The sequence below is a fragment of the Phyllostomus hastatus genome, unplaced genomic scaffold, assembly GCF_019186645.2.
Source record: "Phyllostomus hastatus isolate PE091 unplaced genomic scaffold, TTU_PhHast_1.1 phas_scaffold_317, whole genome shotgun sequence".
NCBI lineage: Eukaryota > Metazoa > Chordata > Mammalia > Chiroptera > Phyllostomidae > Phyllostomus > Phyllostomus hastatus.
In genome coordinates, this window is record NW_025334023.1 from 4,036,133 (window position 1) to 4,051,314 (window position 15,182).

At 51.5% G+C, this 15,182-nt stretch overlaps 1 protein-coding gene across 1 annotated transcript in view; it reads right to left on the reverse strand.

Annotated features, from left to right (window-relative positions):
• The window catches only part of MAP6 (microtubule associated protein 6), a 73,992-nt gene that overhangs the window by 9,678 nt on the left and 49,132 nt on the right, over positions 1 to 15,182 (reverse strand). Inside the window, exons 2-3 of the mRNA XM_045818338.1 lie at positions 10,882 to 11,095; positions 8,606 to 8,802 (exon numbers count right to left, since the gene is read on the reverse strand). Of these exons, the coding sequence (XP_045674294.1) occupies positions 8,606 to 8,802; positions 10,882 to 11,095 (411 nt within the window). The remainder of the gene's footprint in view (positions 1 to 8,605; positions 8,803 to 10,881; positions 11,096 to 15,182) is intronic.

Genomic DNA, 15,182 nt, shown 5'->3' on the forward strand with positions numbered 1-15,182 from the left:
TTTTACAAAAGTGGAACCAGAGACCTGGGTCAGATTCCTGGTTCCGATTTTCCTCCATCAGTCCAGGTTCCCTGCAGGCAGACGTGTCCTCCTGCAGGGGGGAGAAATGGCTGCACTGGATGGCTAGAGGTTATGTTTTCTGTCCTGTGCTGTTGTTCTTGTAGTCCTTTTTCCTGTTAAATACCTCTTCTAGACATAACCTGCTAAGAAGAACTAAATAAATTCCCAATTGCATAATAAATATTTTAAGAAGCATCCTTGGTTTTAACACCAAGAAGGCAAAATCAAGGGTATAGCTGCCTGTCTGTCTCAGTGGGCTGCCAAGAATCTGACAATCCTGCTAATGACCCTTTTTAGAGTGTCAAGTACTGGAGTGAGGCAACCAGACAGCCATCGAGCTCTGTGCTGCTGGAAACTTGTTAATGAATTTCTGTCCTTTCCTCCCACCTTACCTAAAGCAAAGGATGGAATCTCGAGCAATTAATCAAAGTTGGCTCCATGTGTCCAGAGGGGATCAATGAAAATGAACGGGTGATTGCAGAAATGGAATCTGTACTGAGTGATTTATGGGCTGTGCTCAGAGATGAGGGGCCAGGGGAAGGGCTGGAGGGCAGGCCAAGGCAGAAAGACCCACATGAGATGGATTTTTCTCTTGCGCTGTTGTGTGGCAAAAAGAGTGGATTTTTCAGATGCAGCTCCAGCTGCCACACCAATGGGCCCAAGGGTGGTAACTGGGAAGTGGTGGTCAGCAAATCTAAGCTTAAATGAACTACGGTCAAGGGCATTCCACTTTAGAGCCTATAGGGGACTCTCGCACGCATCCTCACCGTGCCACCTGAACAGTCCATGAATCGGAAACAGGTGTCCGCCTGCTCTCCCAAACTCCGGAACCAAACACGACTGGAGAACACTGCATCCCTTGCTGGCCAAATTCACACTTTCTGAGTTTGAGAACCAAACAGATTTAGATAGTGATGGACACATGTATTATTATTATCTCTTTGAGGCTCAAAGAAATTAAGAGACTCAGCCGAGGGCACACAGCTGGTAAATAGTAGAGCTTGGCTTTAGAACCAGGCCTATTGGCTCTAACTCCCAGCCCTTCCTCCTAAGATGTGCCCCTGGAGGGCCGCCCCTCTGCCATGTGGAGTTAGGAGAGCTGCACTGGGCAGGGGGTGGGATTAGCCAACCTCTTAAGAGTATCTGTTGACCAAGAGTCTATGGTTTTCTGAAGTCAGAACTGTTCAGCAAAAGTGGCTACATTAAGTACAGAAGTAGGCTGGGCATCACAAAACCAGCTGTTGAGTGTGTGCTCGGAGCTTTGCTATTGCTGTGACCTCTCTTGAAACCACCCCTTCCACATGAGCAGAGCCAGTTGCTAAGCAAAGTAAAGCCTTACGGAAGCACCACAGTGAATATGGAGGCAGATGGTGAACGCTGTCATTCATTCGCTCAGTCACGATTCATTCAACAAACACGTTAGAAGACATTCTCCGTGGTTGGGCCAGAAGCTAGGGCTATAGGTATGAACAGAAGGATCTGGTCCTTGCCTGGGGGAGCACAGTCTAGTAGGGGACACACACACGCACACACATGAATGGATGACACAGTTCATGTGGTAAGTTCCATGATGAAGACACACACAGGAGGCATCTTACCCAGCCTGGGAGGTGCGGGAAAGGCTTCCTGGAGCTGTCCCCTGAGCGGAGTCTTGAAGGATGAGTTAGCCGGGTGGAGAAGCAGAGGGCAATCTGAGCAGGTGGGGCGGCGTGGGTAAAGGCATGGAGGTGAGAAGCAGCATGGTGCACCGAGGGGACAAGAAGCTTCCGCAGGCCGCCCGGAGCCCATGGATGGTCGAAAGCAGGGTGTGATATGGTCAGATCTGCATGTTCTAAAGATCCTTCTGGCAGCTTAAACCAGTACCAGTGGCAGTAATTTATTTATCTCAGAGTCCGAAGTTCCCTTGGCCCCAGAAAAGATGTCTGGGTTGAGATAGTTAAAATACAATGCCAAGTTCACAAGCGATGGAGGGCCACTTGTGTGAGGACAAGGGACAGAGAGTTAAGCTCAGTTCCATGGTTTGAAATAAAATGCACAAAGTGATGTTTTCTGATCTGATGCCTTAGGTAAGGGACACCAGTTTTCTCTTGGTATCTCCAGCATCAAGTAAATTTCTTATAAATGAAAATTTGTTGGATTGGATTATTCTGTATTCAATAACCATGCATTTTAGTCACTCAGTCAATTTAATACCTAAAGGAGAAAACCTGTAGATTTGGCTGAGACAAGTGGTCCATTCACTCAGGACGTCTGAACCAGTTGTGTGTGAATCCCTGATCAAATTCTGTTTCCCCGGTTTGCATCTGGGTCCCAAGACTGAAAGAGAACCCAGGCCAGCCTTCTGGAGGGCCCGCACGGCCTGGCCAGACTAGGGCACTGTGCAGTGTGATAGTGCAGTTGAGTCCGGCTTGTCTGCAACCTGACTCACTGCACACCAGCCTCAGCCCCCCTCTGGGAAGGGAAAAGCAGCGAGGCTGTGGGGCTGCAGGCCTGGGCCCCGTGCTTCCTTGCCTCTCTGAGCCCGCCGAGCTGGCCGGTGCCCCTCCTCTCTGACCTTCCTTTCCTGTCTGTTCCTTGGGCAAGCACCAGCTCCACAATGTTAAGAAGGGTCAGTGGAATGGCACAGAAAAAAATACTTTGTAAGCAACCAATGAATATAATTTGCTAGAATATTCTTCTTTAGGTCTGTGGACTCAAGATAATTCAAGAGCTGGAATTCTTTTAAAGTGTTCTTCCTAAGCAGACTGCTTGCCTCAATCACCTTCATATATTGTCAGAGATGACTCAGAGTTAACTCTCTATCAGAAAGACAGTGAACACAGACTTTGCAAGTATTCTAAGGGAAGAGGAAGGGCCTGCAATGACTAGTATTGCGTGTCCACTCTGGGTTCCCTATCGCCATTATGGCATTTCATCTCCACCCCTCTTCTCCAAGGTGGGTATTAGTGTCCCCATATTGAGGACACCAAGGCTCAAAGAGGCTAGTGACACAGGGTTTCACAGCCGGCACCGATGTCCAACCATGCAACTCTCAACGAAGTGCACGGCCAATGTTAACCAGTATCCACACGATTCAGGCAGGTGTTATCTCGGAGAGAGCGTGGATTTGGTGCCAGACCACCACAATAAAGTGAGTATTGTAATAACGTGAGTTGTAATCTTTCAGCAGGTGGAGGGGCTTGCCTGTAATTTGTAAAACGAAAAGCAGGATCTGTGAAGTGCAGTGGAGTGGAGTGCAATACAACAAGGCCTGTCTGAACGGAATTACGTCAGTTCCGGCATTACAGGTCCTCTAGGGCAGTCTGGGTGCTACGAGGATCTCTGCATCGAGCACAGTGCGGTGGAGGAGGTTTGGACTGTGTGTGCCTGGTTCCGCAGGAGGGGAGCCTAGGGGAGGGTTGGCTCCCTTCATTTGGAACAGCTGCCCCAGCGGCTGCCCCAGACGCTGCCCAGCCCTGCAGGCCTCAGGTTGGGCTGGGGTAGGGCCTTGCTTGAACTGTAGAGGGTCCACAGGCTACATCCTGAAAGAGACGTGTCACACCTGTGGTCCTGAAAATGTGAACAGCTTTAGGACGCTTTAGCAGGAAGACACACTAAGGGAGCTCCTAGCCTTTGTGAAATGGGGCTCAACGCTCCCCAAATCTATGAGAAGCAGGTTATATATTTTTCAACTCAAGTGAAAAAAAATGAGGGAAGAATTTCACTAAGAACATACAAACACTAAAAAAGAATGAAAAACCACTTACAACTAATTTAGTAATCATGAACTATTTAAAAACTAGATGGCTGATTTTTATTGTGTTCACTGTTTTAGGGAGGTGATGTTAGTCATGAGTTATGGATTCACCTCCTGGGCTCCGGGCAACGCCAGGGAGCCGCGAGAAGCACGGGCTACGGCCCGAGGGGAGCCCTGACCACCGGCAGCACGGATAACGCCAGCCCGTCTCCCCACCTGCTGCTCTCCCTGTTGGAGAGTCTTGTCCTTGTTCTGGTTCTGAGTGTTTCACCCTCTCTCAGGTTATCCTGTGTGTCTGCATCTCTGTGCTTCTCGCTCTCTACTTCTGTTTCCACCTCTCTCGATTCCTGGTTTTGATCAAAACAATCCTTAACGGATCAAAAGTGGCTGGATAATTAGACTTTAATACGCTTTTAAGTAGGGTTTCTATATTGAACAGTTGATTTTCTGTTTTCTGCCTAATACAAAGGCAGGCAGGTGGGTGTAATGTCTTCTGCTAATCCAGAAAACAGATATATAGTGGTGTTCATATGTATGACCATTGATTGGTTGATTCCTACCAAGCCTCCTCCCCACAACCCAGAAACTGTGGCCAGCAATAGCATGAAGTCCCAGCCTAGCACTCCTAGCCTACAGAAAGAGAGGGCCCGTGGCCATTGCCTGATGTGTGGGTGAGGGTGAGGGTGAGGGTGTGGAGCATGATGGCAGGGAGCATGCAAAGGTGTGCGGGGCATGATCTGGGTGTATGAGATGGAGGTCCCAGTTAGCAACTGCCCACTGGCCTGGCACCAGGTCTTTCCATGATGGGCTCTGCCAGGGGCCAGCCTTCGCCTTGACCCTCCCTGTGTGAACGACTCCCCCAGGACCTGAGCTCACCTGGTGTTGGACCCCTCCACACCTTTGCCGTGCAGCTCCCTCTCTCTGGCATGCCTGGGCCCACCTTGGCAGCACCAGCCCATCCACTGAGGTCTTCCCCGACCCACAGAACAGCCAGAACAAACTCCTCCTGCACACCCCACTGGGATCAGAGGTGGCGCTCAGTCATCCTGGTTTCTTAGTGCTCGGCACAGAGCGGGCATTCAAATGAACATATGTTGGAAAAGGGAAGAAGGATCCCACATAGAAGCGTTTGCCTCCCACTTTAGCAGGACAGCAAAGTGGGCAAACTCGGCCCCTGCTCTGAGGTTCCCACCCGGACCTGCAATCCTGCCTGTCGGCCTGCCCCTGCCCACCTGCACCCAACCCATCTCCAAGGTGCCCTCCCCCACGAAGCCTTCTGATTCCCCGCCCCTGTCCTTCTTCTGAGCTCCCAGCGACCTGGTCTGTTGTCACCTTATTTGGACCACACCCCCATGTCAGGCACACACAAGACTGTCACCCCTGTAACCCATGCAGTGAGCCAGCTCCCGCAGGGTGGAGTCTCCACAATGACCAGGTTAAATGAGCAAGTGAAGACACCTCTGCCGTCCCTTGGGAGAAGAAAAAGCCAGAACCGACCATCCTGCTGGTTGACAGGAAGGGGTTAGGGAGTCGGGGCCCAGTCTCCCAATGTAGCGAGGACGTGCTGAATGCAGGCGATCACTCATCCCCAGCAACATGGGATCAAAGCGTTACACTACCTTGTTGGCCAGTGGGTCTCCCGGTCCATCTTCGCCTTTCCCAACACTTAGCTCTGACTGCTCGCAATTAGTATCTGAGAGGCAATCTAAAAGAGTCAAGCTGCATTACGGAGAGCCCCGAAAACTGCAGGGCGCAGCTCCTCTCGTGGAGAGCGGCTCAAGTGGCAAAGGTTGGTCCTTCACCTACTCAGCTGGGCCTTACCAAGGAAATAAGATCAAGAAAGTGGTGTTCGTCTTTAGCATTTATTTATAATTGGAAAAACTGGTTGTTTGTTTGTTTGTTTGTTTGTTCATTCTGAGCAGGCATAGACCACAAGCACGTCACAATCAATTGGCTATACATGAATGTCTTTGTATTTTCTCACCAACAGCGGGGATGAAATAGCACCGAGAGAGGTGTGCGCTACACATTACATAGACAGTCTGTGGTATGCAACAAAACCCAGGCCACAAAATCATAATTAGACACTCCTGTCTGCTTCCAAGAGCCAAAAGCAAAATGGACCGAATGGGCACGCCAGTAGGGACCACAGAGCTGCAGGAGCCACTGTGCAGCCACAGGGGGTACTTCGCAGGCCAGCGCGGCAGTCAGTGGGAAAGCTTCCGTCCTTGCGCTCCTGCCAGGGGAGTGGAGGAGACCATAGGGCAATGCGCAAAAATGGACAGCACAGGCACTGGAAGCTTGGTCACCTTCAGAAAGGCAGAAATGAACACTGCTTGTGAAACCTAAATCAGTTTCCATCAGTATGTCTGGGTACAGAACAAGACTAGCTGAGTTTTATTTGTAAACAGTAGAAATCAAAGGAATTTTCTTGCCAGTGAAGTGACACATTCAAGAGTCAAAGTAAACGGCAAACAAGGTGTTAAAAAGCTGGGGGTACTGACGGGTTGAAACAGACTAATGACCTGTGTAATACAGGTCATCTCAAGCCTCAAGGTACAGCAAGGTGGGGAACTTAGCCCCTGGGACAGCCAGGTGGGTGGCGAGCTCTACAGTTTGGGCAACACAAACTTGAACCAGACACAGGGATCAAGTCACTTGTATCCTTCTGGTTGTGCTGCTGTGGAGACAGGCTTATTTACACTGCCCTAGGACAGTATCGATGTCTAGGACATCGGTCTAGGACAGACCAGCGTCCAACACACAGGCATTCAGTAAGTAAAGGTTGAATGAACGGTCCTGTATGCATTGTAGAATTTGATTTACTTGATCCACAAAAAATATAGGACTATGCTATGGAGAAACCCAAACTGCAGCGAACATCCACGTGTTTGAGTGATGCCAAATCTTGAGAGAATGAACACAGACTTGCACATCCCCTGGACAAACTTAAGATCATGTTGACAGAGCGCTCTGGTTAATGTTAAGACGAGCTAGCGAATAGGTAGAATCAGAACTGAGACCAGCTCGGGTCATTTCCAGATAGGCATCAAAATCTGTAACTCATAATGCTCACCTCACTCAGATTTTCTGCCTTCTTCAATCCTTCTCCTTCCTCACAGCTCCACACCTGGAGGTGGACAGGAAGGTGGCCGTGGGCCTGACCAAGGGCTTCATCTTTCAAAGTCCTGTTCTCTTAAGAAATACGGCCCGCATAGCACATGCTCAGTTAATCCACAAACTGCTTCTCCATCAGCTCCAAGGTCATAACCAAACCAGTGTGAACAAAGACGTGGCTGCTTAAATAGCCAGAACACAAGAGAGCACATGGGGGCTCTGCTTCCCCTCGACAGGAAGGACAGAGAGGACCGCCTGGGGTCAGGAACTCTGCGCACGGCACTCTGCACTCCAACCACCTCATCACGAAGGAACAGGGAGCCTGAGCAGAGGCGTGGCGTCATACCACCGCCCCGCAGTTTCCAAGTGCTGGCGACAGGAAGCACTTGGAGGACAGGAGAAACAGAGCACACCGAACAGTATACACGTCCCAGGTTGGCGAGTGTGATTTTTTTTCTGGCAGGTGTTTTGGGTGCCCTCGAGAGCACTGGGTTCTTTTCACAACACTCTTTGACTAATGCCTACAACACAACTCTAGCACAGCTAAGGCAGCACCTGCCACCATGGGAGGCTTTGGCCACACAGACACACAACACATAATTCACTGAGAGCTGCTTTTATTCATTAAGGAGGTCAAAAATGCTCGCTAATCACTTAGCAGGGAACTCTCCTAGTCTTAGCTAAGTCACAGGTACTTCCCATAGCCTAAAGCTCAGCATCCTCTGTCCTCCCTGAGGAGCAGAGTAAGAACAGTTCAGGAAGGGACAGTAAACATTGCCACACTTGTCACTACGTCTACCTCCTGCCTTGTGTCTCTCAGACGCAGCAAAGTCATGTTCTGAACACGATCCCTTTACCTTGAACTGCCTTCCCCCATCACTTGCAACCAGCCGCTCTGCAAAATCGGCAGCACTGGGTGGGCAGTCTGCTGAGGGGAGACAGGCTACAATCCCTTCATCTTTGTCACCTTCCTGTGACTTCTGGAATGTACCTAAAACACCTACCCTTTACCTGCCCCAGTCATCAGCGGCATACCTTCTACTTCACACACAATTTAAAGCCCACTGACAGGAAACTAAACACAGCCACACACTTCTAGCAGAAGATTCTATGAAAAAATTACTTAACAGACACAACTAATTTTATTAAGGCCAAGGTTTTCTTGTATTTTGTTTTCAAAATATTTCCACAAATGTTGTCAGTTGCTGAAGGCCAGGTTAAGCTTCCATGACACACGATAACTCTCTGAATTTGGGAAACAACACACTCACCTACAGTTCCAGATCGGTCACTGACTCTGACCCTGGGGAGCACTAGGAGGGCACCCCGCAGATGCTTCTAAGCACTACCAGGAGGTTTCCTCCGTGGCCGCCAGGCCCTGCCCCCCTTCCTCACCCGCACGTGGCCTCGCCGGCCACAGGCAGGCCCAGCCAGTGAGCCACGCTTCCTGGGCTTCCAGGGGCCACGGGCACGGACACAGGGGCACAGACACGGGGCCACGCGGAGGAGAGCGTGCCTCACGGTCTTCGAAACAGGCTTCCTCCCTTCAAAGAAACCAAACCAAAGAGCTCCTAGAACACTCAGGACCAAGACAGATGAGAAGCCTCTAATCAATTTTGTGGCCTTTTTTGTTGGTTGGTTGAAAAAGGGGGGGAGGGGAGAAGAATAAAAGGAAAGTGCAGTGACATTTACTCTTTCGCCTCAGCCAGTTTATTGTTCATCTCTTTGCTCGGCTCCTTGTCCTCGGGCTGGGCGGCGCTGGGGCCCTCCGCGCTCTTTTTCTTGGAGGCCCGGCCTGCCACCACCTGCTTGTCTTTGGACTTCCTCGGGGGCTTGTGGCTCACTGAGGTCTTTTTTGGTTTGGAACTCTGACCACTAGGTTTCTCCACCTGCATGGAGAGACAGACAGATAGACCAAAAATACAGAAACACAGAAGGGGAGGGAGTGAGAGAGAGAATTCAGAGGGAAGACATGATTAATTCAAGGATAACGGTAACGATGACTTTTGACGCCAAGGGAGCACAGAGTATAAAGTGTTTCCGCTGGGCTTCTAGGAGGGGTCCCCACCCCCTGGGCGGGCAGTGAGCTGGCAACGCTCCCACTGGTCACACAGGATCCCTAGGCCTCTCACCCTGGCCCCCCCGGCAGGGACTGTGTTACTGTTTGCACCGCCTGCTTCCCCTTCCCGTGGGGACACCAGACCTCCCTCCTCACCCGGTGCAAGTCCGGCAGGTGTGTGACTTGCCTTAGTCAGTGAAATGTGAGCAGAAGTGACTCGGGTCACCTCCATCCAGACCCAGGGCCAGCCCCAGCCTCCCCGCGCGCTCTCTCTCTCTCTTTCTGAGCCACAGAGGGCTGCCCCGCCCCCAAGTCCCAGCCTCAAGAGGTGACAAGGAGAGCTGCACAGACCCACGATGGGTGTGTGTTGTAAGAAATAAACCTTTGTTGACATAGGACACAGAGGTTCTGGGGCGGTTCGTTATGGCAGCATAAGCCCGCTTTCCTCTGTTTCTGTCTCCCAGATGGTGCACGCACACGGAGAAACGCCCTCACTGAGGTGCGTGCGCCGTGCAGTCTCGCCTCAGGGGGCCTTCGCACAGCCCAGTCACCCTCCTCTTCTCCGGCCGGCCCTCCAGACCGCGTTTCCCGGAGGAGCTGCCACAGCCACTCCACTCTCCCCAGCCCCCTCCTTAGCTCTGCCCCCTTCATTCCTGACAATGGCCTTGCCCTCCTTTCTCAAGAACTCCGGGGTCACCGGGTGTGATCCCCCAGTATGCCACACACCTCCCATCCATCTCTAGATTTATTTTCCCCAATCTTTCCTCCTTCTTCCCTTTAATCTTCTCTTGCCCACAGCCGACCCCATGTCCCGGGTCCTACCTCATCTGCGGAAGAGGGACAGAGATGACAATGGGCCCCGCAGGCTAGGTCACTCACTTGCTGATGTCCAGAGGTTTTCACTCACCTCTGAACTGCGCATAAGTTGACCAGTGGGTCCGGCTTACCCAGGACCGAGAGCTTTCATAAAGCATGGAACTTTCACTGCTACAGCTGGACAGGTGCAGGCCAACTGGGGTGGCACCCGTCTGACCTGCCCACCAGTCCCAACCACAGAGGAAAACACTGAGGGCAGGACTTCAGGGCAAAAGCACAGAGAAGGCTATGTAGGTTTTCAGCCTTTTTCTGCTATTGTAAATAGGAAAGCTGATATTTGCACGTTTCCATGCAGCCTGACCCCGGAGAACAAGCTCCGGCATGCATGATTCCTGCATCAACAGCTAAATCCCTGGCATGCTTCTCCCTCTCCTGAACGCATTCTGGGTTGCAAATAAGGCAAAGTAGTGTCGTTAGAGGAAAATCCCTGAACCCACTGTAAGTTACTTAGTGATGCGAATCATTCACAAACTGTTTATTGTAGTAACATGTTTATTGTAGTAACATGTTACAACGCACACAGCAGGCGTGTGTGATGAACTTCTGGTGGGTGGCATTTATCGAGGGAGAGAGCAAGAAAGTGTAGGTGACATTCAGGGACCCGGGAGGTGAGGAAGTGTCCAGTAACTGGAGCTGAGGAGGATGCAGGGCCGAGGGGAAGGAAGCCGGGCAGGGGTGCCCCCAACAGTGGGCAAAAGCACAGTTATTTTATGACAAGGGGTTCAGGGCCCAAGTAAGGTTTTCCGCCACTTTTTTTCTGGGCTTCTCGAAATCAGAAGGTAGTTTTCTATACATCTGCCCATCTTTAGGCTGTTTTTATTTTAGGTAATGTTCCTTTTACACATTCCTTTTGAATTTAAGAACGGTTTCTGTTAAGAAGCCCCCTCTGACTCAGGGCTGCAAAGAGGAGGGATTTCTATCCAACCCTTGGGAGCCGGGCCAGAATTGGCAGCAGCCCCGCCCCCACGATCTGCTGCAGCGAACCCCTCCACCCCAGGCTGTGCTGGTGGGCTCCCCAGGAGATCTGTCTCACCTTCGGGGGTTCTTTGAAAGGTTCGCTGTAGAGGCTGCGTATTCTTCTGCGTTCAACGAACTTATTGTCAGCTTGTGTTGGCTTACTGGCCTCCCCTTTGAACTGGGCACTGTAGCTGGTCTCATGAACCATCTTATCATCTGGGGGCTTGTACTGGGGCCTGGCTTTTATTGGTTTCACAGGCTTGATGTCCGTCCATGCTCTGAATTCATTCCTGTGAATCAAAGAAAGCACAGGTGCCATGAAACAGCACATGCCTGGAAGCGGCGACCCTTGCACAGTGCTGCAGACTCACGAGGAGTGCTCGTGGTGCCAACAGCAGCGTGGCTCGGAGTTAAGTGCCAGTTTCCCTGTGGCCAAGTTGCTGCAGGTTTTGACCACAGCAGTGGTGACTGGGAGCGGTGCTCCGGCTCCCAGCTCCCACTGAGTGGTCAGGGCCAGGCAGCTCTAATCTGTGGGTCTTATTTTCCCCATTTTTAAAATGAGGCTGGAAAACGCAGCCTATCCAGTCAATCATTCATGGGTTTGCATGGAAAGTAATACAAGAATTAATAAATAATAATACAAGAATAAACTGTGTTTTGCATACTCACAACTGTACACCTGCTTTTGCCCCGCCCTGTATAATTGAATGCCTGCTGTGTGTGAGGTTGAAGAATTATGAAAGTTAAATGATACGCTGCGTCAGCATCGTGTCAGACCACATGCCTGCTTTATTGTGGCCAATTGTCAAATACCAGTTGCCTTCAACACTTTGTCGTGATAAAGACCCTTTGCTACCCAGAATTCTTAGGGATAATTCCTCCCTTTGATAGCAGAGGGCTTGCTTCTTATAGTGCTAGAAGTTTAATAATCTTAATCACTTTAGATGAAAATCCTTATGAGATGTCTAGACGCTTACAGACCTTAAGTAAGCACACAATGTGGATATCACAACCAGGACTTGCGTTGAGACACATGTGTGTGGAGGGTCTTCGCGTGCTTTGCTGCGAATGCTTTGGTCCTTACCCTAAATGACCCATCTGCTGCTTTTTCTTAGTGTGTGGATTTTCTTGTTCACAGCGATCTCTCCTGTGGTTTCTAATGAGCTGATTCTGATCTGTCAGAGGACTGGAGAGTAGACGGTCAACACCATTTAAAATGCGGTAAAATAAACGTGGCTGTGGCTGAGGTGAAGGCCATGGGGCTCATCCTGTTTGTTGAGTGCACGAGACTCAATGCCTAAGCCCTGTGGTTGTTCCCAAGATCTTCAATGGGTCTGATCTCATCTGGGCCAGGAGAAACTGTGTTGCGGGAAGGGAAGAGTCCGTGTGTGGACCTCTGTGGAGTTAGGCGCATCCAGCGCCTTCTTTCACCCTCACGGACAGCGCCCTCCTTTGGGGAGCAGAGACAGTGCCACGCACAGGAGGCCATGGGGGTGGGAAATGGCGCTCGGACCATGGTGGAGGCACCCGGGGTCTGTCCAAGCACAGCCTCTCACTTGCCCCTTCCCCTCGTGGAACCACGGTTCCTCGTTTGTTAAATAAAAGAATCATGCCAGACAATGTCGTTATGGTGTCTTTCTGGCTTTGAGGCTCTCTGAGTCGATGAAGCCAGAAAGAGTTTTGCTAACTATGAGCCACTTGCTGGTCACTTGACCTCCTGAGGGAAACTGTCTCCTGTCTGAGCAGAGAGACTACCATTTCTTAAGATATGTTCCCCCAAGCTCCCAAATCGCCCTCCCAGGGCAGCTTGGGCCTCCACCTGGATGCGCCACCAGTAGCTCACACCAGTGTCCTAGAACCAAATCGTGTTGTCTGTCTTCCCTGCCAAATCATCCTCTCTCTCGGATTCCCTCCTTGCCCAGTTTTTCCCATTCATTCACAAAATATTTACTGACTGCTTCTGGCAGGATGCTGAGCTCTTTGAGGCTGAAACTGAGTGAGAGCAGGCCCTGGGCTCAAGGTGTGAGAGGCAGAGGGATCCGAGGTTACTCCAGGACAATACGGTGGGGGCCACGGAGAGGAGGGAGTGAGGAGGAGCTCCTCAGAGGAGGAGCTCCTATGCTGGCCCCAGGGTTGGGGGTGGGGTGGGGTTCTGGAGTGGAGTCAGAGAGGCTGACGGGGAATTGGCCAGAGGAGCGGGAGCAGCAGGTTCCAGGCAGAGTGAGGAGAACACCGAGACTTGTGAGAGCCACAGGCAGTTCGGGTGGCGGGGTTGAAGCCTGTGGGGAAGGAAGGGCACAAGAAGCCGGACAGATCATGAAGGTCCTATACCAGCTGTGCTAGGGGGATGCTCTGGACTGTGTAACACTGAGGTGCCAAATGGTTTCAAGCCAAGGATGAGTGTGGCCCAACTGGTTTTGGGGAAGAGTGTGAATGGGGGGCAGAAGGGGAGCCAGGAGGAAAGTGGAGCCCTGAACCAGGACAGCAGCTGCGGGGACAGAGAGCAGAGCACTGTTTTGGGAGAGACACGTGGACGGGCAGGACCTGAAAATGGCTGACGGCGTCGGCCAGAGGAGGAGGGAGCGGGTTCCGGGCAGAGGAGGAGAGGAGTCTGGGGAGACTCCGGATGCTGGTCCTGTGGGTGGGGGTGGTGCCCATTGTGACCGGGAAACTGGGAGAAGGGAATTTGGGGTGAGAACCGAGTCAGTCCCTCCTGATTCTGTTAACAGCACCCACTCAGTCCGGCATCAGTGCTACTTTTTGATTCTTTCTCTCCTCTCCTCCTCCCTCCTCCACCTTACATAGGTCCAACCAGTGACTGGGACCTGACTTCTGCACCATTTTGACTCCACGCACAGGCTCAGGCCCGCCCAGGTTACACCCGGGGCTCTGGCCACCACTGCCCGCTACAGGCTCCAGGCTTCCCCCTTCCTCCCACCCCTCGGCCCGAAGCCCGGCCTGTTAGATGAGGCCCTAGTGCTTGGCCTGGACCTCCCTGTAGCCAAACCAGTAACAGCCCAGCTCTGAAGTGTGTAATGGCGGGAGCGTGGGCTCTCTGCTCCGATCTCTGCCTGCTTCCAGAACTAGGACTGAGCTGGGCAGACACTGGCCTTGAACACTGTTTCTGGGTCACCTCTCCCAGGCTGCCAACCTCTGCAGCAGGCTCTGTGGGCTGGCAAGTGTCTCACTGTGCGCATTCTCTGGGGGGTATGTCCTTGGGAAAAGCTTGGTAACCCCTGATCCTGAGCATCTTGGGCACATCATCTTCACATGACATTATGTTAATGAGTCCCATAATACCATACTAAGTGCACTAATTATGACAGACTGTTAGGTTTAAACCCAAATTCTGTTACTTAGACTGTCTTTGAACTTTCCACAACACTTTCCCCAGCCATATGTAACAACTAATCATATGTCATAAAAACAGAATCAGCTACTATTCATTAGTCACCTTTTGCAAGCTGGTGGGTGGGTTGGGTTTTTGTTTTTTTGTTTTTGTATATATATTCTCTATAGTGCTTGTAACAACTTTGAAAGGAAGTAGTACGATATCCCTTTTACAAAAGACAGTAACTACAGCTCAGAGAGGTTAAGTAGCTTGCATAAGGCCACAGAGCTGGTAAACAGCAGAGCTGAAATCTGAGCCCAGGCCACCCAGCTCTGCAGCCTGCATCCCACCGCCTACTGCACTCGGGCAGGTGCTGGAGCTGCAGCGAGCTCGCCTGCCCTCACTGGAGATGCTGGAGTGGGGTGTGTCCTGCTGTCTGCAACACTGCAGAGGGCTCATATGGCACAGACTGGACTCGATGCCATCTGAGCTCCTCCAGCTTTGAGAAGCCCCGCCCACAGCAGTATAGGCCACACTCTGAGGTCAGTCACATCCGGTGCCTCTTGTGACAAGTTCATGGTCCCCTGTAGCCACAAACTTCCCTTTCTGTGACCAGATTTCAGCTTGCTCATTCATTCATTCATGCATTCATTTGACATTTGCCAAGCACCAGCCATCAGTGTGGCATGTGGCCCACGGGGAGGAGTAAGCTACAGTTGAGGTATCTATAGTTTAGTGGGTCAGGATCTGTCCATGTGTGACCCTAAGCAAATGGGACAGAGTTCAGAAAGAAAAAGGATCTTTAATTCTGACATGGGGAGTGGGGAAGGGGGCACTGGGAAATGTAGACGGAGCAGCAGGTGAAGGGAGTTCAGCAGCAGCAGCCTGCGTCTGCGTGGCAGGTTCAGGGAGCAGGCTGGCTGCTCAGGGGGCTGGAGGCTGGGGTTCTTGGAGGGATGTCAGGATGACCGGGTCAGGTAGGCACTGGGCCAGGCTGTGCAGAGCCTGCCATGCCGTGGGTGACAGGCCTGGGGAGCCATTGAACG